This window comes from Cotesia typhae, unplaced genomic scaffold, assembly GCF_013202065.1.
Source record: "Cotesia typhae breed Kobodo isofemale line unplaced genomic scaffold, CoteBio_Ctyphae contig_33, whole genome shotgun sequence".
In the NCBI taxonomy this organism is placed as follows: Eukaryota; Metazoa; Arthropoda; class Insecta; order Hymenoptera; family Braconidae; genus Cotesia; species Cotesia typhae.
In genome coordinates, this window is record NW_027423741.1 from 3,514,469 (window position 1) to 3,541,400 (window position 26,932).

Genomic DNA, 26,932 nt, shown 5'->3' on the forward strand with positions numbered 1-26,932 from the left:
TCAAACAGAGCCGGATGTAGTAGACCACCTGAAGCTAATTGAAGAATTTACTAGGAACCCAAATGCTTCATTTCGCTACATGATTTATGCAGTGGAACGCTCCTCTAAGTACTTCACTCCTTACGCATTAAAGTAAGACCGCTTTCACTGAAACACTGACGCAAGATTAGCATCAAGCGCTCGTGCATGCAATACTGAGTCACTTTTAAAATATTTTACTTTTATTCAGAGTAGTTCCCTACAAACAAGTGGATGGAGCATACATTACCATTAGTGGGAGTGGTGTGACCCAGTATAGTCCTGGAGAAACGAGTTTTACGTCGCTCCCTGAGTGGGAAAGGGAATATAACTTATATTTGGAGCTCATGAAAGTTAGAGCCCTAAACCTTTCAAAATCATTATTATATTAATAATAATAATAATAAGAAAAGCCCTTGACTTATTTTTCTATTTTTTCCCTCATTACCAGTTAAAGACCTTCCGGTTATTTTCAACATGGAAAGCGTTTTATGTTTGGCGAAAAATGGTTACGATAAAAAAATTTAACAATGCAAAAAATTTTATTGCCAATCATTTATTTATCTGCAATAATACTCTCGGAAAAGCTCTGCTGGACATCAAAAAGGAAACTTACAGCTTTCATGACACCTCATTTGTGGACACTACGGTTGTAGAAAAAATTATGCTGTTTTATTTCGTCGAACTGCAGGTAATTTTTATGGCTTTGATTATTTAAGCCTGTAAGTAATAAGTAATTTACGGTCAATTGTTTTACTTTAAGTTAAAACAATTAGAAACTAGCGTGCTTAAATTGAACGGACTGAGAAATCTTATAATAGATATAAGTTATGACGCTTGCAATCGATCGCTCAATGAAGTTGGGTATACAATAGACGATTCTAATATTACAATTGCTCAAACGGCGTACGGTAAACTTGGAACACAAGCCTCAAAAATTTATATTAAAAATTCAAGTGAATTGAAGATGAGTTTTATTGAACAAACTAGAAAAAGAGAACACTGTAAATGGCTTTCAAGGTTTATGTATAATATTTTTACTTTGATATTGTAATTATTGGTCAATAATTCATTAATCCAAAAATTACCGAGTTGTTGACACGAAATAAACTGATATTTTATTAAAGAAATAAACATTGTTAATTATGAATTATTAAGATTATAAATATTCTATTTTAGCTTCATTCACTTAATCGACTATACCGTTACAAGCTTGCTGTGTAATGTGTTGGAAAATACTTATATTGATCTACTGAAAGTGCTGAGAATATACACAAATATACTTCCTAATGAAATACAGTTTTCGAACATACAAATTAATGTCAATAGAGAAAATGTTAATCATTTTCAGTCGCCGTTCAAAGTAATTTTTTCTTTAAATAATATTATTATTTTTTTTTTTTAATAAACATTTTAAATTAATTAAAATAATTTTTTTTTTTTAAATAAAAGAATCCGTACTGGGTAGTTGATATCGTGTTGACTGACGAAGAAATTAAAATGGACCCGTCGGAAGATGTCTTTCGGTTTGTAATCGAGCGGATGCAATCAATGTGGAGAGAGAATCTTGATATTAAACCGCTTTTAACAGATCCGCGCTTCGAATGTTTCACAAAGTTATTTTTTTTTTTCCACAATTTTAATATTTCAATTTAAAAAAAAATTCAACGATTTTTAAAAATAAAATTTATTGATCCTATAAATTAATTTCAGGCCAATAATTAATGGTAAAAAAGAAAACTATTATTTTGGCGGTGAGCCACCATCAATATCTGGAATTCTCCCGACGGACACGACGATAAAAACCCTTACTCGAGAGTTGGAAGACCTATTGGAGTTAAATATTATAGCAGTGCGTCGTTACTGCGAGAGATTTGCTGACGTCGAAGAGTTTTACAGGGAGGATAAAAATTTAAACGAAAACATTATCCTGAACAACACCAGCTGCGAACTTTTCCGCGAATGGTGTGAGCGTTACAAATACGAGGAGGAAGTTATTTTAAACATCACTGATTTTCAGCCCGTCAGGATTTTTTATTTACAGCTTAACCGCTTTAAAGAGAAAGCGCTGCTGGCTCCTACAGAAAAAATGAAGCTACTGGAAAAAATAATGCCCGAGTGAGTAGAGTACGAAGTAATTTAATTAATGAAATACATAAAAATTGAAACTCGTTAAATTATTTTTAACAGGATTGGAAAAAGCAAAGTTAAACTTTTGGAATCTAAAGCTTTTGAAGCGTTGAATCACCTGGAGAACGAACCGACGAGTGCTGAAGAGTTTGTCGACTACATTAATTTCGTGGATCACGCGCAGCAGAAAGTTGACGACATGGAAATAGAAATGAATTATATCAAAGACTTGTATGACATTATTGAGGACTTTGATGTTCCCGTTTCTATTGAAGATACGACACAATACATGGTTTGAATTTAAAGCGTCTGAATTTATTGAATTTTAAGATAAAGTATAAGTGAAATAGGAAAAGAAATAATAAATACTATTGCTGCTTTGAATACAGGGCTTGAGCATGCAATTGACGAGCTTGCGATTATCGATTGATACGCGTCTCGAGGAACGCGAGAAATTGATCAGAGGATTTAATGAAAAAATAGAGGAAGATATCCAGAGTTTGATAGATGGAATTTCGAGTATTAGTGAACAAGCGACGGTAAACATAAACATTTATCATATGTTGTGATTTTTTATTTTATCTATAAGTTCTTTTTTTAATAATAAGTAATAAATAAATTTTAAGAATCTAAAAAAAATTTCGTTGATGATTTTTTTTTTTAGAATCAAATTAATTTTTTTTTACAATAAACTTATTTGGTTTATTGATGTTTGATAGGAACCTTGGTTGCTGAGTGGAGCCAGCGAGGCAAATATTTGTATCGAGACATTAAAAAGACTAACAAAAAGCCTGGAAGATTCGATAGAAACCGCAAAAAAATATCAGATGTACCAGCGTAATTTAAAGCTCGAGATAACGCGACTGGATATTTTAGATCAAGTGTCAAATCAATTACGCCTAAGAACGCTTCTTTGGGAGAGCAAAGTCTCGTGGTCAGAAGCCCTGGAAAATTGGTATCACTCAGATTTCTCCAGCTTGGATGTGGAAGAGATGACTAACATGGTAATGCGCTACACGAAAAACGTAACTCAACTGGAGAAAGGTCTCGAGGAAAACGACATTCTACCGACGATCAAAAGTCAGGTCCAAGAGATGCGCGAGAAACTGCCGACAATCGGTTACCTGAAGAACCAAAACTTGAAGAAGCGCCACTGGATGAAAATAGAATCGCTGATGGCTGGAAAGAAGCTGGAAACCGATGAAAAGTTGACGCTTAAGGTGATTCAAGAGCTCGGGGTTTTTGATCACGAGCAGGAATTGATGGAAATCGCGGCCGCGGCGAGCGCAGAGGCAACCCTCGAAAATATGTTGAACAAAATTCAGGACACATGGAAGCACCTGGAGTTCATTGTTCTCGGGCACAAAGACTCGAGCGATGTATTTGTGCTGGGAAGTCTTGAGGAGATTCAAGCTGCACTCGACGAAAGTAATATTGCTGTTCAAACTATTGCAGCTTCCCGGCACATCGCTCCTATTAAAGCGAGGCTTAATGAGTGGATTAAACAGCTAAATCTTTTTTCAACCACTCTGGTAGCAATAAAAATAAAATTTTATTTTTTATAAGTTTTAAAGGTCACTATTGATAAAATTACTCGATTAAAAGAACGTTCGGTATTGATTATTAAGTCGCGATAAACTTTTTAATTTTATAAACGGAAATTTAACGAATTGAATTTTTTGTAAGGAATCTTGGCAATATTGTCAACAACAGTGGCTGTATCTTGAGGCAATTTTCTCGGCTCCGGATATTCAACGACAACTTCCGGTAGAAGCTAAACTATTTATCCAAGTTGACAAATCCTGGAAAGATATAATGAGAAGAGTTGCTAAAGTATTTATTATATAATATATTTTTTATCCGAGTTATTATTTTATTATTGTTAGAATGAACTAAATAATGTGTCATATGAAAATAAATTTTAGATGCCTTTAGCGATGGTGTTTACCACTCAGCCAGGACTTTTAGAACAACTTGAAGATAATAATAAAAGTTTAGATGAAATTACGAAATGTCTTGAGGCGTATCTTGATACAAAGCGTCTAGCTTTTCCTCGTTTTTTCTTTTTATCAAATGATGAACTCCTTGAAATTCTTGCTCAAGTAAGTAAATTTTGTTATGAAATAATAAATCTGTTTCTGCCAGATTTTCACCCTCTGAACCAAACTCTCGAGCCGGTAATTTTATTTATCATGATCCATGAAAGTTATTGTTTGAATAACTTTAGACACGGAACCCTCATGCGGTTCAAAGGCATCTTCAAAAATGCTTCGACGCTATTTACCGCTTGGAATTCGCCTCCGCGGAACCGGAAAGAAAATCAAGGGCTCAAAAAAGTTCTGCGATATTAACTACAGAGATACTGGCTATGATTTCACCTGAAGGGGAGAAAGTGAGCCTCGGAAAAGGCCTGAAAGCTCGGGAAAATGTCGAAGATTGGCTTGGAAAAGTTGAAGAGTCAATGTTCACTTCACTGCGTAGGAGAATGAAATTTGCTATTGCTGATTTTGATAAACGGACTCGACGTGCTTTTATTCACTCTCATCCGTCTCAAATAGTATTAACCGTTTCTCAGATCAGTTGGACTAAAAATGTTCATTTTATTCTCGAAATCGTCGATGACGCCAGAAAAGCCATCAAAGCCTTCGAGCAGAAATCTTTCTCAGTAATTTCGCTGTTGATTAAATTTTTCTTTAAATAAATTAACAACTATCATTAATTAATTAATTTTTATACCTTCACAGGATTTAAATGAGCTTGCAAGTATGATTAGAAAAGAATTACCCAAACTAATAAGGGATATTGTTATCAATCTTATCACAATCGACGTCCACGCAAGAGATATTATAACTTCGTTAGTAGAAAACTATGTAACTTCCAGGTAAAAATATTATTAAACGCCTTTAAACTACTCTGTAAGCGTCTTATCTCTACTGCAGTCGCTTCAACAGTGAGCGGTCGAGCTCTCCCACTCCCGCCGCACTTCTCCCGCTACAAAGGCGCTCACAGTGGGGGTAACTATTGCTAAAAGTAAAAGCGGGAGAAGTTTAAACTACGCTTTGGTACTATTTATGCAAAAAAAACTAACTTAAGCTTTTATTACTTAAATTGAATTGATTTCTATTCGCTAATAAAAAAAAAAAAAAAAAAATAGTTCAAATTTCGAATGGACGAAGAATTTGCGGTATTACTGGGATCAAGAGTTGGATAATTGCATCACTCGAATGAGCACCACGGAATATTCATACGGTTATGAGTATCTAGGCGCACAGAAGAGACTCGTCATCACTCCTCTGACAGATAAATGTTATTTGTGTCTCATGGGCGCGTTGCAACTCAATCTAGGCAAACAATAAATCTCAATTATACTTATTTTTATTTAATAATGAATAATTACAAGTAGTTAAGTTGTTATAAATGGTTTTTTACTAGGCGGAGCCCCGGCTGGTCCTGCAGGAACCGGCAAAACTGAAACTACTAAAGATTTAGCCAAGGCTTTGGCAATTCAGTGCGTTGTTTTTAATTGCTCAGAAGGTCTGGACTTCAGGGTAAATTATTTTGACGTTTATTGGAGCTAGTATTAGTAATTCTTTGTAATTATTTTTATTTTTATTCGACATTTAGATGATGGGAAGATTTTTTTCCGGGCTAGCAACCTCTGGGGCTTGGTGTTGCTTCGATGAATTCAATCGAATCGATATCGAAGTGCTTTCTGTGATTGCCCAGCAATTAATTACTATAAGAAATGCCAAAGTTGCTCGTGCTAATGAGTAATTTTTTTGTATTATATAATTGTAGGATTTAATTAATAATTAATGATCGATTTTAACAAAATCAATGGCTTCAGATTCTTGTTCGAAGGCCGCAATCTCAAATTAGTCATGTCATGCGCTACTTTCATTACTATGAACCCGGGTTATGCGGGACGTACAGAATTACCAGACAATCTCAAGTCTCTGTTTCGACCCATCGCTATGATGGTTCCCGATTACAGTAATTTAATACAAGGAACAAACCTATCGATAAAATAATTTGGGTGAATAATTTAATGAATTATTTATAGAACTTATAGCTGAAGTAATTTTATACTCAGAGGGTTTCGAGTCTTCGAAGCAATTGTCAAAGAAAATGACCCTAATGTACACATTGTGCAGCGAACAATTGTCTCAGCAAGATCACTACGACTTTGGAATGAGGTGAAATTCTTCAGTAATTACTTTCCGATATTGATTTATATTTAATTGCCACTTGCAGGGCAGTAAAGTCGGTTTTAGTAATGGCCGGAAGTCTTAAACGCGAAAACCCGGATAAAAGCGAAGAACTTGTCCTCATAAAAGCTCTGCGTGACAGTAATTTACCAAAATTTTTGGCTGATGACAAGCTATTATTTCTCGCTATTCTAGCAGATCTTTTTCCGGGTGTTGAGATACCCCAGGATCATTACGGAGTTTTTCAAGATACTATTATTGATGTAAGTAATTAAGGATAAAATTAATTTAGGTAGATTCATGGGTTTTTTTTCATTGCAGATTATAAAAGCAGCTAATTTACAGCCTGAAGAGTCATCGATTAACAAGACAATTCAACTACACGAAACAATTCGTGTGAGACACGGTGTAATGCTTGTTGGACCAACTGGTGGAGGAAAAACAACTATTTTAAGAGTAAAATTCGTTCATAAAAAAATTTTAGGATAAAAAAAAAAATTTTAACTAGAAATTATTAATTCTTTCAGACGCTGAGTGACACCTACACGAGCCTGGCAGAAAAACAAGTTCCGGGCCAATTAAACAGACGAGTTAATATGTACACGCTGAACCCTAAAGCAATAACGATGAGCCAATTGTACGGTGAAGTGGATATTTACTCCAACGAGTGGCATGACGGTCTTCTCGGTGCAATAATCCGCAAAGCGTGTTCATCCGAGGCAGATGACCACCAGTGGATAGTCTGTGACGGCCCCGTAGACGCTTTGTGGATCGAAAACATGAACACCGTCCTCGACGACAACAAAATGCTCTGTCTCGCAAACTCCGAGCGCATCAAATTCACCCCATATGTCCGCATGATATTCGAAGTGATGGATCTGTGTCAAGCTTCACCGGCTACAGTCAGTCGTTGCGGAATGGTCTATGTCGACCCTCTCGAGCTCGGCTGGATGCCTTATGTCAAGACTTGGTTAATTGGATTCAAGAGTAAATTCAAGGAGTCACCCTCGCTGGGTAATGCGATAACTGGGATTGTTTTGGCCCTATTCGATCGATATGTCGATAATGGGTTAGCTTTCTTTAAGAAAAATTGTGACTCGGCCATCGCTCAGGTCGGCATCATTTTTTCTTATTTAATGACTCATTTTAATTATAAATTAAATAAAATTCTGGATTTTCAATTTCATTTAAATAAATTATAGCACGTTACCAAAAAAATGAATCAACATTTAAAGAGATATTTAAATCGAGCTATATTTTTTTTTCCTTGCTCATTAAATCAAAGCCTTTGTTTATAATTGCAGGTTGACATAAGTAAAGTGAATACAGTCTGCACTCTTCTGGAAAGTATTCTCCTGGAGTCAGACACCGTGAACAAAATAGTTGATAAATCACGACTAACGACGTTTGTCACCCAGTCTTTCGTATTCTCATATATCTGGGGTATCGGAGGCAATGTTATTGATTCGTCGCGCGAGGCTTTCGAGCTTTTTGTCACCCACCAACTGGAAGGAAATTCAAGCGCACGGTATAACATAAAACTAACTGTCCAATTTTGCCCAAATAAATCACCCAAAAAACCTAATATTAGATTATTTTCCCACCAGACTACCTGTAGCAGGAGACCTCTGGAATCTCTGGATGAACACAGATAAACAACGTATGGATATATGGCTAAAGATGATACCCGCGTTTACTTACGACCACCAAGTGCCTTTTTTTGACATTCTTGTTCCGACCATCGACACAGTGCGCTTTGAATTCATCGTTAAAAAAATAATAAACGCGAACAAGCCCGTGTTTATCACCGGCGCAACTGGTACAAAATAAATGAAACCTTGTTTAGTATATTTAGCACAGTAAAAATAGATTTACCCGATAAAATTGACTTTTAGGTATCGGAAAATCGGTAATAATGAAAGGCGTGCTGAAGAGTCTACGCGAATCAGAGCAATGGCTGCCAATAACGCTAAATTTTTCCGGTCAGACGACAAGTAAACAGACGCAAGACATTTTGGAGCTAAAAATGGAGAAAAAGATGCGATTTTGCCTCGGCGGCCCCGTGGGTAAGCGTGTGTGTGTCTTTGTAGACGATGTTAACATGCCACGGCTAGATACTTACGGCTCTCAACCGCCTATCGAACTTCTGAGACAAGTCTTAGACTTCAGTGGCTTCTACGACCGGAAAAAACTTATTTGGAAGTCTATAGAAGACGTAGTATTAACGGCAGCTTGCGCGCCCCCTGGAGGCGGGCGAAATTCTCTTAGCCAGCGATTTATCCGGCACTTTGTTATGCTTATGATCCCCATACCTACTGAGGCTTCTTTGCAAACGATTTTCAAGTATTATGATCTAAATTATCGAATATACATTTGTTGGTCAATAAATTTAATTGATTTTTTTCAGAGCGATCGTGAGGGGATTTTTGGGTCACAAATTGTTTCCTCAATCGATTGTCAATATCGCGGACGCAATAGTAACCGCAGCAGTGGAAATATACGACCGCATCGCGACTGATTTACTACCAATTCCAGCGAAAAGCCATTATATTTTTAATCTGAGGGATTTGTCGAAGTGTGTGCAAGGGATGATGCAGTCGGACCCGGTGTCCATTCGCGATGCCAGACAAATGACGAGACTCTTTTATCACGAATGCTTAAGGGTCTTTCACGACCGTCTGGTTGATAATATCGACAAAAGTTACTTTTACAGATTGCTCAGTGAAACATGCTCGGGTTTTTTTCCCGATCAAGTTGTTTCTTTGCCTGAAAATACTTCTGATAGTATCGATACGCCATCGGAGCTTTTCTTTGGAGACTTTATGAAATTCGGTACCCCCAGGGAGCTTAGGATTTACGAAGAAGTTACTGATGTTGAAAAAATCAAGTCTGTTCTTCAGGTTTTTTTTTTTTTTTATTTAATTAAAGTTTTTTTTTTTTTATTTATTTATTTTTTTTTTTTTTGAGTGTCAAAGTTGAAACTGGAGGGTATTGATTTTTAAAACATCTCAGGATTATCTAGACGATTATTGTCTCGCAACAAAGAAAGACTTGAAGCTTATATTTTTTTTCCACGCCATCGAACACTTGTGCAGAATAGCAAGAATCTTGAGATCAGAACGGGGCCATGGATTACTTGTAGGTGTAGGTGGTATGGGTAAACAGAGCTTGAGTAAATTAGCATCTCATCTCAATGGATATCCGTAAGTTTGTTGGTATATTTTTACAATAATTAAAATTTATAATTAATATTACAAAAATTTCAATGCTTTTGATACTCTATAATATCATTTTAATCGTCATCGACTCATCGAAAGAAAGAATAATTTTTTATTTAATAATTAAGTGCTATTAATTATTGATTAAGTCAAAGAATTAATAATATTTGTTCTAATTCTAGAATAAATATTTAAAATAAAAATTATTTATCGCAATGCTAGTCTTTAATTTTTAATTCGCGATCGTTTTGAATTCTCAAGAGGTCCCTTTCCTTGGTCCTAGTGAACTTTTCTCCGTCTCAGTAATCGATTACAAGATAATAAAGTCTTAACTCTTCAAAATTTAGTAGAGTGAATGCTCTCAACATCGGTCACTTTACTGTAACTAAATTTTCACCATAAAAATGAATATTATAACATAAATTTACTTGAATTTTTATTTTATCTGATTCTCTAGAGTAGTTTATGTAAATATTTATGCTCAATGTTCCCAGAACAATAAAATAAAATTTCTGTAAAATTAAATCCTCCAAAAAATTAAAGGTATAATATTTATGCCGTCGTATTGTAGACAATATTTCATTTAATTTGATAAAAAAAAAGCGCGATTAGCTTTTGGCATAAAAATCTTGACAAATAGAAGACAAACTGACTTTAGTTTACAAAAAAATATTTAAGAATTTAATCTTGTGTTCTACTAAATAGATTGAATTTTTTATTTTTTATTAAAGATGTTGGCAAATTGAAATAAGTCGGGGATATGATATAAATTCTTGGCATACAGATCTACGTAATTTTTATTCAAAGCCCGGAGCTTTAGCCGAAGACGCGACGTTTCTCTTTACAGATAATCAGATTGTTATGGAAGAATTTCTTGAAGATATTAACAATACACTGAATTCTGGTGATTATTTTTGTTATTTTGTAATTAATTATAATAAAAAAAATTGAATTAAAAAATAATTATCTTCAGGCGAAGTGCCAAATTTATTTGAGGCTGATGAGCTAGAGAAAATAATAATCTTGACGAGACCAGCAGCCAAAGAAGCCGGATTATCCGAAGAAAACCGTGACGAAATTTACAATCTGTTTGTTAGCCGGGTGAGGAATCATCTCCATATCGTGCTTTGCATGAGTCCTGCTGGTGACGCATTTCGGTAGGTTTTGCTGATGAACTATTCATGTATAATATACATAATAAGTATAAGCAAAGATGTAATAGTGATACAAATCGATGACGCTCTAAATATTTTATATCTTATATATCTAAGACATCGCTGTCGCATGTTTCCTTCACTGGTCAATTGCTGTACGATCGATTGGTTCACCAAGTGGCCCGACGAAGCTCTTCTCTCGGTTGCTAAAATTTCCATCGTTCCCGACATCACACAAGATCTCCAGTTAGCTTCTTCCTTGGCTTCCATTTGTATGCTGATGCACCAAGTATACCAGATATTTTATTTATTTATCGATTTACAGTCAATCCGCGTGACTTTGGCTTATCAGGATAACACTCCTCCTCTAAATCGACAAATAAGAGTTGATTCGAGGAATACAAGTGTTTATCATGAGTTTTAATGCTCTGATATTTGAAAAATTCTTTTTAAAAAAAAATTTAACAGAGGAATAAAATATTTCATTACGTTTGATAAAAAAGTAGTTGAAAATTATTCTGAAAAATTTTTAGCCAATAATATTTCAATTTATTGTTATTAATCGCTAATTTTTACTAAAACCAAAAGAGCGTATCTCAAAATAAACGTCATTTTGGCTTTGCAGAAATTTTTTTTTCTCTCTCTTCAACTAGAAAATGTATAAAAGTAAAAGTTTGGTTGAAAAACGCAAAAAAAAAAATTTTTTACGCCCGATTGGCTTTAGGAAAAAAAAATTCTTAAAGGGCATATGTGCAAAAATAGTCAAAGTAGCTACTAAGAATTTTCAAACGTCAAGATCTAATAAAAAAAATTATTTTTAGCAATGGAACTACAAATACTATTATAGCCCAATTTTTTAAAATTGTCAATTTTTGTCAGGAGAAGTTAAAAATTTTATTTTAAATTTTTTCGGTGAATTTTCACAAAATAAATTCTTAAATTGATTGAAAAAAAAATTTTTTTGTTCCTTCAAAACCAAAAGGACGTATATTTTGAGATATACCCTTTTAGCTTTAGTAACGCGTAATAATTCACTATTTTTTATTGAAGATGATAAATAATTGGTATTTAAATTAAATTTTCAAAAATAGACGACTGATAAAATGACAGAAAGATATTTAACTGAAATGCGACGTCGATATTATACAACACCGAGTAGTTATCTTGAATTATTGACATTATATTCAACAACTCTAAAGCGAAAGACAGATGAAATAATGTCGTTGAAAAATAAAATTGAAAATGGCTTAAATGTAAGTTAATAATTTTTTTTTATTTACATTTTTATAAATTCGATAAATTATTGATATTGATATTTCAATCTTCTCGATTGTTATTTATTATTTATTATTTTGATCGCCAGAAATTATATGAAACTAAAGACACAGTAGATGTAATGAAGAATGAAATAATAATATTATCACCGCAATTGAAAACAAGCCGCGAAGAAGTGGAAAAACTTATGGAAGTTGTGACAAAACAAAAAATTGAGTGCGATAAAGTCCGAAGTGTCGTAGAAGCGGATGAGGCCGTTGCCAAAGTAAGTTAAATCTTTTCATTGATTTAACAATAGAGGTTGAGTAAAATAATTAAATAGAATAAATTACAGAGTTTTATAAATAACGCAAATTACAGAATTTATTTATCGATTATTTTAATTTAATTTTTTGGGATAAAAAAATCCAATGAATAATAAATATATTTTTTCGGTAGATAAAAGCCGACGAAATGGCCGTTTTAGAAATCGAGGCACGCAAAGACCTGGAGGCTGCGATGCCAGCGCTGGAGGAGGCACAAAAAGCTCTTCAGTCGCTCAACAAAAGCGACATTAACGAAATTAAAGTTTTTAATAAGCCTCCGCATCTCGTGCGTTACGTAATGGAGGCAGTTTGCTTGCTTTTAGGCGAAAAGTACGTACCAGTTAATAATATTTCACTGTGAATGTAATGAAAAAATTCATTAAAAATTTTTATTCATTATTTCCAGAACGGATTGGCCGACTGCGAAGCGTATACTCTCGGACGTACATTTTCTTGATCGATTGATAAACTATCCCAAGGATGACATAAATGATAAATTGCTTAAAAAATTGGAAAGTTATTTGAAGAATCCCGAATTTGTTCCGGATCTTGTTGCTAAGCAGAGTAAAGTTTGCAAGTCAATTTGCATTTGGGTAAGAGCTATTGATGGATACGCCAAAGTGTTTCGTGTCGTCGAGCCAAAACGTCTCAAGTAATTAATTAATTACATTTGATAATCGATAGTCTTGAAAATAGCCTTTGAATTTGAATTTTAATAATAAAATAGTAATTTTTTTACAAAATAAAATAAGATAATTTTTTAGATTGCAGCAAGCACAAGAAGAGCTACATACACTTAAAGAACTGGTAGCGGAGAAGCAAAAACAATTAAGTGCAGTTGTTAAGAAAATAGAAAAGCTCGAAAAACAATACAACCAGGCAGTTAAGCGCTTAGATCTGTTACAGTCTACAATTGCGTTGAATGAGTCTCGATTAAACAGATCCGGGCGCTTAATCGCGGCATTATCTGACGGACAAGAATTATGGCAGGACATGGCACGTGGGTTTCACTCGAAAATAAATAATCTGACGGGCGATTGCCTTATTATCGCAGGAGCGCTGACTTATTTCGGGGCTTTTACTCAGATTTATCGACAGGAATTATTGCGAGTTTGGTTGACGGCAATTGACACTTACAAAATAAATATTACTGATAATTTCAGTCTTGTTGCAAGTTTAATTAGTCCGTACAAAATTTCCACGTGGAATGTTTTCGGGCTACCGAAAGACAATGTGAGTACGGAAAACGCGCTCCTGGTAACTCAAGCAAGACGTTGGCCGCTTCTGATTGATCCACAGGAGCAGGTAAATTTATTGTACTTAAATTAGCTGACGTTCAACAATTTTTGATTTTTTTTTTTTTTTTATTGATTAAATTGGAAATAAAAAAAAATTTTTTGTATAATTTTTTAAAATGATTTTTCAACAAAATAAATTATAAAAATTTTCAGATGTCGGCTAATTTAATTTACATAGTAAATTTAGTTTGTATTAAGACAATTAATGATATATTTTATTAAATTATAAATCGAATATCGATACTGCTGTTCAGTATTTATTTTTCTGCAATGTGGTTTTGCGTTCCAGGGCTACCAGTGGATTAGAAATATGGAAGCGGAGAATAATATCAAGATAAGTGAAATGAATAATCCAAATTTGATGAGGATTATTGAAAATTGTATCAGACTTGGGCTGCCAGTTATGATTTATAATGTAGGAGAAGTTCTTGATCCTAGTTTAGAACCCATTTTACTTCAGCAAATATTTATGCAGGTACTTTTACTTTTTAAAAAATTCTTTTTGGGAAAATTTAACAAAAACTCCTTAACTTTGATTGTCTTGTGATGAAAAGTAATAAAAAAAATTTGAAACGATTTTTATTTTAAGGAAGGAAGAATGATTATGAGAATAAATAACACTGATATAGAATATGAAAAAGGGTTCAAGCTGTACATGACTACAAAGCTTTCAAATCCTCATTATTTACCAGAAGTTTGTATCAAAGTAACAATTGTTAACTTTACTGTTACACCATCTGGTCTTGAAGATCAATTACTCGGGTAATAATTGATAACTTTTATACTGAACTATTTTGAGAGTAATTTGTTGGTAATAAATATTAATGATATTTTATTTTATTTAGAGAAGTTGTGAAACTCGAGAGGCCAGATTTAGAGAAACAGCGGGAAGAATTAGTCGAGAAGATAAATCACGACGGGATACAGTTGGGAAAAATAGAAGAAAAAATTTTGTCGATGTTATCCAGCCCGGGTAATATTTTGGACAATGAGGAATTAGTCGAGAGCTTGAATAATAGCAAAGAGACATCCGCGATTATAACTGCTCGGCTTGTTGAGTCTGAAAAAACAGAAGCTAAGATAATAATAGCGCGTGACAAATATCGCTCAGTAGCTACACTAGGATTTATTTTATTTTTTGCCATTGATAGTCTTGCAGAAATAGATCCTATGTATCAATTTTCGCTAAAATATTTTAAACAAGTAATTATCATCACAATTTATTAAATAGTTTAGTAATATATTATTTGTTTAATTATAAAAAATGTAATTTTTAGGTTTTCAATCATGCGATCGAGATCAGCGAAAAAAATCAAGACATTGAAAAACGTCTGAGTATCCTAAATGAAAAAATAACTTTGGCAATTTATTTAAACGTCTCACGAGGACTTTTTGAGAGACATAAAATTATTTTAGCCTTTATGATTGACGTCGCAATACGTATCAATAATAAAACAGTTACTCAAAGTCAGTGGAATTTTATTTTACGCGGACCATCAGGGTCTATCGAACTGGTAAATAAAAAATATTCTGTAAATTTTTTATGTCATTTTATAATTCATATTTGATAAAAAAAAAAATTTCAGAGGAAAAAACCAGAAAATATAAATGACTTGGCGTGGAAATCAATAAATTATCTCGATAAAAACTTTTCAATTTTCAATGGAATAATAGACGATGCACTTAAAAAAATAAAACTAACTCTCGGATACATTGAAGAAGTAATATTTGATTATTAATAAAAGTTTATTCACGTATTTGATAAAATCTAAAAAAAATTATTTAAAATTTTATATATTTTCTAAGGAAATAAATTTAGAGAGAAATAATAATAATATAGAAGCGACTAAAGATTGGGATATCTTGCTAAACGATATTGAAAAATTGATGCTGGTAAAATCATTAAAAGAAGAAAAGCTATTGGTTTTAATAACGGCCTTGGTGAATAAAGATCTCGGCCGAAAATTTATCGAATCGTCTATTGTAACATTATCCGACACGTAAGATTTGTTTCGATTATTATTACCTCTCCACGCATACATACATTAACTACTTAGTTCAAAGTAGCGGTAAAAATAAGGGTAAAGGTAAATCGAAGGCATGCACGCGATGAGAATACTTTATTGATATACATTAATAAATTTAACAAAATATCAAAGTTATATTTCATTTATGAGGCTGAATATTAAATAAATTATACATTTTTTTTTTTTTTAAATTTTTTATTTAGGTACCAAGATATCTCACACAATACACCTTTAATATTTATACTGAGCACGGGTTGTGATCCTTTTGGATCATTTATTAAGTTTGCCGGCGAAATGGGATTTATCGACAAGTACAGTTCAATATCGTTGGGTCAAGGGCAAGGACCAATTGCTGAGAAACTTATTAAAGACGGTTGTATCAAAGGTCACTGGATTTTTTTACAAAACTGTCATTTGGCGACGTCGTGGATGCCGACGCTCGAAAAATTAGTCTCTGAAATCACAGATGAAAGTGTCGAGGTCCACAGAGACTTTCGGCTTTTCTTAAGTTCGATGCCTAGCGATGCTTTTCCTATTTCTATACTCGAAAATGCTGTTAAAATTACCAACGAACCACCCAAAGGCTTGAAAGCTAACATCAAGCGAATGCTTTTTAACTTGAGCCAAGAATTTTTTGAACACGATGGTATCTATTTATTTTAATTGTTAGATTTTATGTATTTCTTCTTAAATACCGTCTGAATATTTTTATTTTTACTTTAGGAGACAATTGGCGAGTTATGATATTCGGAATATGTTTTTTTCATTCAATTATACAAGAAAGAAAAAAATACGGGCCATTAGGCTGGAATATATTATACGAATTCACGGATAACGACCGCGAGTGCTGTCTATCGAATTTAAAAATATTTACCGAGAATGAATTAATACCTTGGAATGCATTGGTGTATACTACCGGTAATAAAATTATTAATAGAAAAATTTATATTCCTGGTTAAATATTCATTGAATAAATTGTTTTTTAATTTTTGTTTTTGCCCTAGGTGAAATTACATACGGAGGCAGAATTACAGATAACTGGGATTTGCGCTGCTTGAAAACTATTCTCGACAACTTTTTTTCACCAAAAATATTCAACAAAGGTAAAATAAACAAAAATCCTTTTTAATTAAAATTTGATGCTGGTAAAGAGACTTATTTGCTCATCTTTACATTTTAATTACTCTTTAGATTACATTTATTCGCCCTCTGGAGTATATTACTGTCCGAAATTAAAAACTTTGGAGGAGTATAAAAATTTTGTCGAAACTTTTCCTATTATTGATGAACCTGAAATTTTTGGAATGCATGAAAATGCAAATATAACTTATCAGGTAAAAATTTAATTAACAATAATTTTTTTTATAATCTAACAACTAAGTAACATAAATTATTTCAGTTACGCGAATCACAATTAGTTATAAATACAATAGCACAAATTCAACCGACAATTGATACAAACATTGAAAGCAAATCAAACTCAGAAATAGTTTACAATACTGCGCAAATAATTATGAATCAGATTGAGCTCAAAATTGATTTTGAAAAATGCAATAAAAATCACTACAAAGTAATTTTATAAATAAATTATTTATTTTATTTTATTCAACATAATTAGAAAAATCACAATTATTATTATTATTATTACAATTATAGAAAGATTCAGCGGGAAGAGTTCCTTCACTAACAACAGTCTTATTACATGAAATTGATCGATACAATAAATTATTAAAAAATATTCACGCATCAATGGAAAATTTACAACGCGCTATTAAAGGATTTGTTGTTATGTCAGATAAATTAGAAAATGTTTTCAATTCATTATTAAATAATCAAGTAAATACTCAATATTAAAATTTCCTTTTACAATTTAACGACTCAATATACTTAATTTTAAATTAAAGGTCCCCGAGGTATGGCATGATCTGAACATTTATCCATCGCTCAAGTCTTTAGGCAGTTGGATAAGAGATCTTAAATTCAGAACGGATTTTATAAAAGTACCCAAGAATAAAATATTTTATTTTAATTATTCTATTGGAATGAATTTAATTAATTTCCTGACTGACATTTTAATCCAGAGCTGGTTAACAAACGAACCGGTTTCTTACTGGTTATCAGGGCTTTCATTTCCTCAAGGATTCATTACCGCAGTGCTTCAAACTCATGCAAGGAAATATAATACTCCTATTGATCTTCTCAAGTTGGATTATGCGGTAACTAAGACATTTTTATATCAAGATGAAATACAGAGTGCTCACACAATTAATCAACAGGTTTGTCTCTGCATTATCATACTTGATAATTCAATTAATTAATTAATCAATAATTGGTTTATTTCAAGGATCATTTACTGTATAAAAATCTTTCAATACCAAGTGACGGAGTTTTGATTCATGGTTTGTATTTGGACGCAGCAAAATGGAATATTAACTCAATGCTTCTTGTTGACGCTTCACTGGGTAAGTTAAATACTTATTAATTTTTCATAATGGTTTAATTTAATAATACTATCAAATTAGATTATTAATTGATTAAATTATCTGTATAATGCATAATAAATAACAAACAGGAGAAATAAACCCTCCATTACCAGTAACCCACGTAATACCCGTGCTAACTCATCCAGAAAATGATCAACGGTATATTTGTCCGCTTTATAAGACCGCTGTTCGAGCTGGAGTACTATCAACCACTGGACACAGTACTAATTTCGTTACTCCTATCTTGCTGCCTTCATCCCAAAAAAATTCTTATTGGATCCTCAAAGGGACTGCGCTTTTAATACAAATTACTGACTGATTAATTTTTACTCCAATAAAATAAATTACTTCAATAAAAATTAATTCTTCATAATTAATAATTAGCCTTGTAAATTTGATACTCGTTGAAATTTCAGGTACTGGTAAATATATTTAATTTAAAAAATAACTATGAATATTTGAAGTATTGTTTTTCTCTGTAATAAATATTACTCGCATATTTATAATCGCTTTCATCGATATTCCACATCATCAACATATAAATTGTTATGATAGACGACAACAAGAACCGATCGATGCTAAAAAATAAAATGTTGTAATTTATAGTTAATTAATTAACATAGTAATCACTTTAATAATTAACTTACGTCATGTAAGGGTGAATCCAAAAGGTAATAATGAATCCGACGAAACTAGGATGCCTCATATGGTCTAAATACCTTTGATACTCCTTTGACTTAACGGCTAACGCTCCAGGCTTATTAAGTACTTTGCAGTAAATTTGTTTCCACCCGAACAACTCGGTGACATCAAGCATACAGCAGCCACCGAGTATAATTAGCCATCCGAATAGATGTAGAGCAGAAAATAAAATCCATGAATACATGTTAGACTCTGTATTTACTTCCCAGAGCGTAATTAGGGGTACTGGTTTCCAGTTTCTCATTAAATAATCTAGACACACTGAACTCAATGCATTGTAAATACTTCGCTCGTACTCGGAGATGTTCAATTTTTTATACAGGCGCTTGATAAATTTACTAGCCATCACCGAGTGCTGGATCAAGAACAAGAATAGTAAATACAAGTTCATCAAAAGGTTCCACACTGCTGTCAGACTTTCAGCATTATCATCTACAATAAAAATAAGAGTATTAATAATAGTAAATTAATTTTTTGATTTTTTTTTAATAATTAAATTGGAACAAAAAAATATTTATTAAAAATTTCACTAACAGTTCTTAAAGATTTTTACAAATGAAATTTTATTTTTAATTTTTTTTCTAATCATTTTTTCAATAAAAAAAATTATACACAATTTTTAGATGTCGGCTAACTTAATTTTCATTAATTTCATAACACTGAAGTTGACAGACATTAAAAATTGTTTTACAATAATAATACACTATATAAATAATAAAAATAATTACCAGAAGTTTGGACAGCTTTATGGTTTTGATTGTGATTAGAAATAAAATATATTAAACAATAAACGACATAAATAGTATAAAAAATACTAATGCATCCTATCAATAAGCTGATTAAATTTCTGAACATCATCTTCATTTATATTTTCTATTTACACAATTAACTGAAACTTATAAACTTTTTTCTGATTACTTTTCGTGCAATGACGTTGTCGACAAATTACTTATTTATTAAAAGTAAATAATTGTTTCACCAACTAGTTTGAAAAATTCATTTTACCGGTAAAGAAGAAACTGTAATTTTTAAATTTGACGTATTTCTTCATTTCAGTCAAAGATGGCGCTACGATATTTTTTTTTTCCTAAAAAAATAAATTTTAGTTTTATTTACTCAATAATTAATTAAATTTATTATTAAGCTGTAATTACTGATTAATCTAGGCGTTGCGAAGAGCTTTAAAGGAAGCGAGTTAATTGTCATCAGAATGAATAATACGCAATTAAATAGTTGATGTATGAATGGTCTGGTCTTGGGCTTGGGAATATAAAGGAATGATAATGGCGCTCGTGTCATTGCTCCAATGGACACCCTGGAAGTAACAAGTCTCGTGGTTTGCTCTTTATAAGAAAAAGCAAACCAGTGCCATATAAAACAAATATATTAATTAAAATTAAAATAGTTCATAAAACTGAAACGAAGAAATAAAACATTTTAAAATAATAATAACAAAAGTAAAGTAATTACATATAAAAAATAATAACAACAATAATAACCTACATCACTGAAGATTTACGATAAAAAAAAAGAAAAGACAAAAAGCCCTAAACAATTGTTACTAATTAATTGTTGATGGGCACGGAGCATCCATTTTTAAAATTACTCCACCGAGTCAAGTCGCCTTATTATATAGTTAGTTAATTAATTGGTTGATCTTTCGACTATTTTTATAAATTATTTAATTGTATCATATTATATTTTTTAGGTGGAAATTTAACGCCAAAGTTTGGAGTGATCAAGTGTTTAATTGAAGTGCGACACATTAGATACCAAAAACAATGGATTACGTGTTGATAAAAGACATACGACCCGGACAAAAAAACATAAATGTGGTATTTATTGTTCTTGAGGTTGGACATCCTACAATAACTAAAGAAAACCGCGAAGTTCGAACATTCAAAGTCGCTGACGCGACCGCGTGTATGAATGTGTCGATTTGGGACGAACCTGGACAATTGTTGGTACCTGGTGATATTGTGAGACTGACAAAGGGTTACGCATCCGTTTGGAGACAATGTTTGACACTTTATTCTGGCAAAAATGGTGATATACAAAAAATAGGTGAATTTTGTATGGTTATTAACGAACAATTGAATATGAGCGAACCTAATCCTGCATTAGCTCAACAACTTGTTAATCAGGGTGGATCTGGACCACCTGGTAATATTAATAATACCATTACTAATAATGGTAATGCTAATAATATTGCTGGCACGCCTAGACAGTCACCTATTGTAAGTTTATTTTATTTTATTTTATTTTATTATGTAATAAACACTCATTATTATAATTTTATTTTTTTTTTTTTTGTTAATATTATCGTTCATAATTATCAATAATTATTTGTATATCAGGAATATGGATAAGGTAGGATTATAATGAAGCATAAACACGACACATATAGAATCATTATTTTGGAATAATGAGGAAAGTCTAATAAATGACAGAAACATCCCAAAAATAATAATGTACACTGAGAAAAAAAAAAATACTTTTATTAAAAAAATTTTCTTGATACAAGAATTTATGTTCTTGAAAATTTTCAAAAATATATGTTCTTAGATCAAGAACTTGTTAAGTTAATTGAAATAATTTTTATTTAATTTAAATAAAACTATTGTCTTGTTTATCTATTATCCAAAAATAAATATTGATGGACTTCTCTTCAGAAATTAATAATTAATAATAATAGAATAATTGTTAATTGATTAAAAGTATTTTTTTTTCTCAGTGTAATTTGTTATTATGATCTTATTTTGTCGACATTCCTGATATACAAATAATTATTCTATTTTTTATTGTATTAATTGACATTTATTTATTTATTTATTATTAATTGATTAATTGGTTGATTGATTGACAGGCAATTCAAAGCAATTCAACAACATCAAACTCAACAGCGAGCAGTTCGACTAAAAGTGGTAACGGCAGTGGTACTGGTGGTTCGGGAAGTAGTGGTTCAAGCTCAACGGGACTACCAGGTGGTTCTGCAAGATTTAGCAATGAAAGTACTCCAAAGACGACGACTGCGTCAACTGGAAAAAGCAGCACGCGTGGGCGAGGAAATTACCGAAACGGCGGTCGCAGTGATCGCAGATAACATCACGAGTCAATAAACTCGGCTGTAAAAATTGTGTCTAAATCAAATGAGATTCTTGCAATACAAATTTATCTCATTGTGATGTAATATAGGTAATTGTGTTCTCAACACTCATGTACAGTACGTGAATTATCTTTCTTTATTTTATTATTTTATCCACTTAAGTTGTCAGATGTAAACAGGTTTATGGTTATATTATGTAAATTAATTTTTTGTGATTGAGGATTATATATCTCTTGAAGAATTATCTTAAAGGCGATACTCTATTTTCTATCATTTTACTTACAAATAAAAGTGGTAGACCTTTCAAATTTAATTGTTTTGTATCATTTTACTTAGATATTTTTTTTTTTTTACATGCAATTGGCAGTCATTTTGATAAAAATACATTTTTATTATTATTCTAATTTATTTTGGAACACTGAGAAAGAAAATAATTTTTATATAATCATTATTTTCTTTATAACTAATAATATTTCTCAGTGTAAAATGATTTCTTCTTTTAATTTCATTAATTTCCCTTCATTACTGTTGCTGTCAATTAAAATTTTGGAGTAAAAAAGCTAGAAATAGATCAAGTTAATTTTTATAAATTAATTTTAATTATCGATTTAAAGAATTTAACAAAATTTAATTTATTAAAATAGGTTTGGGAGATAAAATTGTAATTTAACAAACAGTTAATGTTATATTGAATAAATATTGTAAGATTTATCGTGAAAAAATGAATGATTTTATTTATCAGCTTAGTATTGTTTCAACATTATCTTTATTATTATTTTTTTTTTTTATCATTTTTAAAAATAAGTGAGAAAAGTCAATGCAAACTCGCAATAAATTAATTATTTCCCGGAAAGTAGTTATGTTTTTTTTCATGGTCACTAAACTAATTACTTACATAATTTTTTTCAGCCTAAAATATTTTTTTTTATTTTTTAAAGAATTATATAATTAATATTTTAAAAAAAAAATAATTTTTCTCGAAGAGATTAATACTACAGCGAATAATATAAAAATATCAGCATCTTTCCTATTACCCTCATTTAAATTCGAGTATACATTTCTTCTTTTTTAGAGCTTCTAAAAATCGAATTTTCTTAACAAATTTTTTTGCTGTAATTTAATTGTATAAAAAGTTCTCTTATCAAAATTTTAGTATCATCTACATTTTTTTACTTACTGCATTTTTAATATTATTTTATTCTACAGGATAGTCATAACAACAATCCAAAACAAAACAGCGGGCAGGTGGATTCTCCATCTATCAACTGAATCGTACTTGTAGATATACTGGGTGTTGTAATAAAATTACATGTCTTAAGAATGATCCTGAAGTTAGCTAACAACTGTCAACTTTTTAAATTCTTATAATAAATCAATTGCAATAAAAAAATTCTCTTAATTAATTATTTAATAGTATATTACACACCGAGGGAAGTAAAGTAAGAAATGTCTCAGATCACATGTAATTGTTGGCCGAGGTCAACAAACATGTGATCTGAGGCTTTCTTATTTACTTCCCGAGGAGTGTATGCTATTTTTTTGCTCGACGAAGGCAGAAAGTGGCAACTTCATTTAGCGCAGCGGGCCGAAAGTTGACGCTTTCTGGCCGTCGAGCAAAAAAAAATTTTTTAACAAATAAATTATAGAAAAAAAATAATTGAAATTTTATTCATAAAATTGTAAAAAAATTTTTGTTGTCTGTCAACTTCAATGTCATGTTTTAAAAAAATTATTTCAAATAATTCTATATCAGTCACCTAGTATATGTCGGTGTATAATGTAGATTATCACGTTCTAAACTCAGTGTAATTGTAAACGAGGGATAATACGTACTGACATAACTTATAAATATTTCCATTCCTAATGAGTAATTTATTTTTATAGTTTTTTTCTATTTACATAAAAAATTTCAATTTTTTAAGACATTTACATGTAACAAAATAACTATATCAAAATATATGTGATTCTAAAGGTTATGTTTACATTTACCTGACGTCAACACCGTATATTAAAAGAAACTGAAAGGTAAATTAATGTAATATGTAATTAATTAATTACAATAACCAACTATATAGTTAATAAATTATTTATATTTTTTCTTTTAGGAGAAAGTCAATAATAAGCAAAAAAAATGTGGATTTAATAAATAAAAAAAAAATAATAACAAAGGATCTGATGTTTATCTTGTGATTTTTAATATAAATTAATGTTTAGTAATTAATAATACTCATAAATAAATTTAATATGCCAATATCGGATGTCAAATATGAAGCAGCTCGAGATGAACCGGAACCGCTGGATTGTTATTTACAACACGCACAGGAATATCAAACAACGTCTAAAGTTCCAAAAAGTTTTTGGAATATATTTGGACGATCTTTAGTCTTGGTCGGTTCATATTTTATATTATCTGTAGGATTAACATATTTTCAACAATGGTTTCTTAAAGACCATGTAAGTACAAATTAATTTTTTATCGTGAAATTAGCAGACACTTAAAAATTTTTTTATTAATTAAATTACAACTAAATAAATATTATAAAAAATTTCATGAATTCTTTTTTTTAATTTTTTACATGTGAAATTTAAAAAAATAATTTTTTTATTATAAATTTTTCAATAAAAAAAATTGTGAGAGTTGTCAGATGTCTGCTAACTTTATTTTCATGTTAATTTTGAGATATTGAGAGAACAAAATTGCTAGAAAATCATAATTTATTATTAACTACTCCAATTGCAGGGTTTCCATTATCCATTAAGTGTTGTAATGTGTCATTTACTAGTTAAATATTTTTTATCAGCGTTTATAAGAAACGTCAAATCATACAAACGAGGACAGCAGCAAGTGCGTTTACCATGGCAAAGTATCTTATCAGCTTTAGCGCCACCGGGAATAGCCAGTGGACTTGATGTCGGTTTTTCAAACTGGGCACTTTCAATTATTACCTTATCATTGTAAATAATTATAATTTACTCATATCAAATATTAATTATGCTTCATTCTATTTAATATTTTAGGTACACAATGACCAAATCTACGAGTATTATATTTATTCTTGGATTTTCATTGGTTTTTAATCTAGAGAAAAAGGTCAGTTTTTATTTCTACCATTTAAAAAAAAAAAAAATAAAAATAATTACTGATAAAAATCCACTTTTCAGTCATGGTCATTAGTGGGAGTTGTTATTATGATATCTGGTGGATTATTAATGTTTACATACAAATCAACGCAGTTTGTTATTGCTGGATTTATTTTATGTTTACTGGCATCTTTTGCCAGTGGTCTACGATGGACAATGTCTCAATTAATAATGCAAAAATCTAAATTGGGTGTCAAAAACCCTGTTGATATGATGTATTATATGCAGCCATGGATGTTGATAGCTATTTTTCCTATAGCTTTGTGGTTTGAAGGTATAACTTTAATTTCTTTGTGAGATAAAAATTTTTTATTTCTTTTTTAACCACAAAACATTCAATTCAATCAATAAAATAATGGATTTTTTTTTCTTTAATTTTTACCACGTATTCAGGTGAAAAAATGTTCGATAATATTCAAAAAGTAGATTGGAATCAACCACATCAAATTTTGTGGACGACAACTGCTGTTTTTATTGGTGCCATACTAGCTTTTAATATGGAAATAATGGAATTTATGGTAGTTACGTATACTTCTAGTCTTACTTTAGCCATTTTGGGTATTTTAAAGGTAAAAATTAGTAATCATATTTATAAATTATATAAATAATAAATAAAAAATTAATAAAATTATTATTGTATTAGGAAATTTGTATATTAGTACTGGCCTTTGAGTTTAAAGGCGACCAAATAAGTCGTATCAATTTCTTTGGATTATTGCTGTGCCTTGGTGGTATCGTGTTACATGTAATGCAAAAAATACTGACGAACAAGAAGGAGATTCAAGAAAATCTTGAATTACATTCCAATTCAATGACAACAGTTGGATCTGTTGAAGAGGACATGGATACAAACATGCCACTGTTGACCGAGAGATCCACATCTCTTACGAATTTGTTAAATTCAAATTTTAGTACAGATGAAGACGATGATAAAGAAAAAGATGACAGCTCAGAAGTTCTTTTCAATATTTTGCAACGACGTGAGCCGTAAATTTTTATCGCCATTTTTTATTAATATTTTTTAAGGATTTATTTCATTTAAACTCATTCCATCCTTAAAGTTTTGTAATAGATTATAGATGTTATATTTTATGAACAGCAGTCTTAAATATGAATTTATTTATTTTTAATAGTTTTACGGAAAAATGTTGACTCTACAAATTGTTATTGCAAAAAAAAAAGTAGTTTATTTTTTTTATTATTAAAAAATTTTTTTTTTTAAATTAATCAATTACTATTTTTTTAAATTAAAAATTCATAACTTCAAATATGTCCACGCACAAAGGATCTTTACAACTTTGTACCAATTCAAAAAAGTAAATCATGATTCAAATACTTAATATTAAGACTTGAGTACGTAATTATAAATTTAGATGGATAAACAAACAATTCGGTTTATTCTATTTTTTTTTTTTTTTTTTTTTTTTTTTTTTTTTTTATTAAATGATTCTTTTTTAATTTCATCTATATTATTTCAATAAATATAAATTGCTTTTTTTATAAAATAATATAATTAATTGCGAATTGATTAGTGTGTATGTGCAATCGAGTTGTTAAAATATGAAAACATTAATTATAAATAATATCAGATAACGTAGAGTTTTTTTTAATGATGAATAAACTTAAAATAAGTGATGTTGATAAGTATAATTATAAATTAGTAATTATAAGTAAGTCAAAAAAATTATTTACATAATCAAAGTCCAGAATTGAGTATAATTTTTACTTAACATATTTAAGAAAACAAAAAAATCAATTACTGAACTTATTAATTCATAACAATAATTTACCAATTGTCAAGTGTCATATATTTAATAGTTTTAAATAATAGATATATATATATATATATATATATATATATATATAT

General features: G+C 30.8%; 4 protein-coding genes across 4 annotated transcripts; 3 read left to right on the forward strand and 1 right to left on the reverse strand.

Moving 5' to 3' along the window:
* On the forward strand, nucleotides 1-18,435 carry Dhc16f (Dynein heavy chain at 16F). Its single transcript, XM_074241366.1, has 51 exons — nucleotides 1-132; nucleotides 230-371; nucleotides 470-709; nucleotides 782-1,038; nucleotides 1,198-1,381; nucleotides 1,471-1,634; nucleotides 1,732-2,136; nucleotides 2,209-2,440; nucleotides 2,538-2,687; nucleotides 2,868-3,680; nucleotides 3,835-3,981; nucleotides 4,074-4,250; nucleotides 4,376-4,813; nucleotides 4,893-5,029; nucleotides 5,303-5,493; nucleotides 5,581-5,696; nucleotides 5,773-5,918; nucleotides 5,996-6,141; nucleotides 6,212-6,344; nucleotides 6,403-6,619; nucleotides 6,678-6,812; nucleotides 6,884-7,468; nucleotides 7,661-7,884; nucleotides 7,964-8,175; nucleotides 8,252-8,699; nucleotides 8,764-9,256; nucleotides 9,369-9,559; nucleotides 10,306-10,478; nucleotides 10,548-10,731; nucleotides 10,846-11,017; nucleotides 11,820-11,981; nucleotides 12,092-12,268; nucleotides 12,442-12,638; nucleotides 12,715-12,960; nucleotides 13,073-13,613; nucleotides 13,896-14,081; nucleotides 14,196-14,368; nucleotides 14,452-14,809; nucleotides 14,884-15,120; nucleotides 15,193-15,327; nucleotides 15,413-15,606; nucleotides 15,837-16,279; nucleotides 16,360-16,551; nucleotides 16,638-16,736; nucleotides 16,825-16,967; nucleotides 17,033-17,203; nucleotides 17,290-17,469; nucleotides 17,538-17,633; nucleotides 17,715-17,909; nucleotides 17,978-18,095; nucleotides 18,206-18,435. The coding sequence occupies exons 1-51, from the start codon at nucleotides 80-82 to the stop codon at nucleotides 18,433-18,435; spliced, it is 11,778 nt and encodes a 3,925-aa protein (XP_074097467.1). The 5' UTR covers nucleotides 1-79.
* Nucleotides 18,419-19,778, reverse strand: LOC141526381 (nurim homolog). The gene is made up of 3 exons (XM_074241368.1): nucleotides 19,547-19,778; nucleotides 18,764-19,250; nucleotides 18,419-18,694 (listed from the first exon to the last, which is right to left on the reverse strand). The coding sequence occupies exons 1-3, from the start codon at nucleotides 19,680-19,682 to the stop codon at nucleotides 18,565-18,567; spliced, it is 753 nt and encodes a 250-aa protein (XP_074097469.1). The 5' UTR covers nucleotides 19,683-19,778; the 3' UTR covers nucleotides 18,419-18,564.
* Nucleotides 19,779-20,117: 339 nt separating this feature from the next.
* On the forward strand, nucleotides 20,118-22,178 carry LOC141526382 (SOSS complex subunit B homolog). Its single transcript, XM_074241369.1, has 3 exons — nucleotides 20,118-20,453; nucleotides 20,527-21,055; nucleotides 21,685-22,178. Exons 2-3 carry the CDS (start codon nucleotides 20,600-20,602, stop codon nucleotides 21,919-21,921), a joined length of 693 nt encoding a protein of 230 aa, XP_074097470.1. The 5' UTR covers nucleotides 20,118-20,453; nucleotides 20,527-20,599; the 3' UTR covers nucleotides 21,922-22,178.
* Nucleotides 22,179-22,372: 194 nt separating this feature from the next.
* Nucleotides 22,373-26,926, forward strand: LOC141526380 (solute carrier family 35 member C2-like). Its single transcript, XM_074241367.1, has 8 exons — nucleotides 22,373-23,791; nucleotides 23,897-23,949; nucleotides 24,030-24,378; nucleotides 24,665-24,879; nucleotides 24,943-25,015; nucleotides 25,087-25,339; nucleotides 25,459-25,634; nucleotides 25,709-26,926. Exons 3-8 carry the CDS (start codon nucleotides 24,169-24,171, stop codon nucleotides 26,054-26,056), a joined length of 1,275 nt encoding a protein of 424 aa, XP_074097468.1. The 5' UTR covers nucleotides 22,373-23,791; nucleotides 23,897-23,949; nucleotides 24,030-24,168; the 3' UTR covers nucleotides 26,057-26,926.
* The last annotated feature ends 6 nt before the right edge of the window (nucleotides 26,927-26,932 follow it).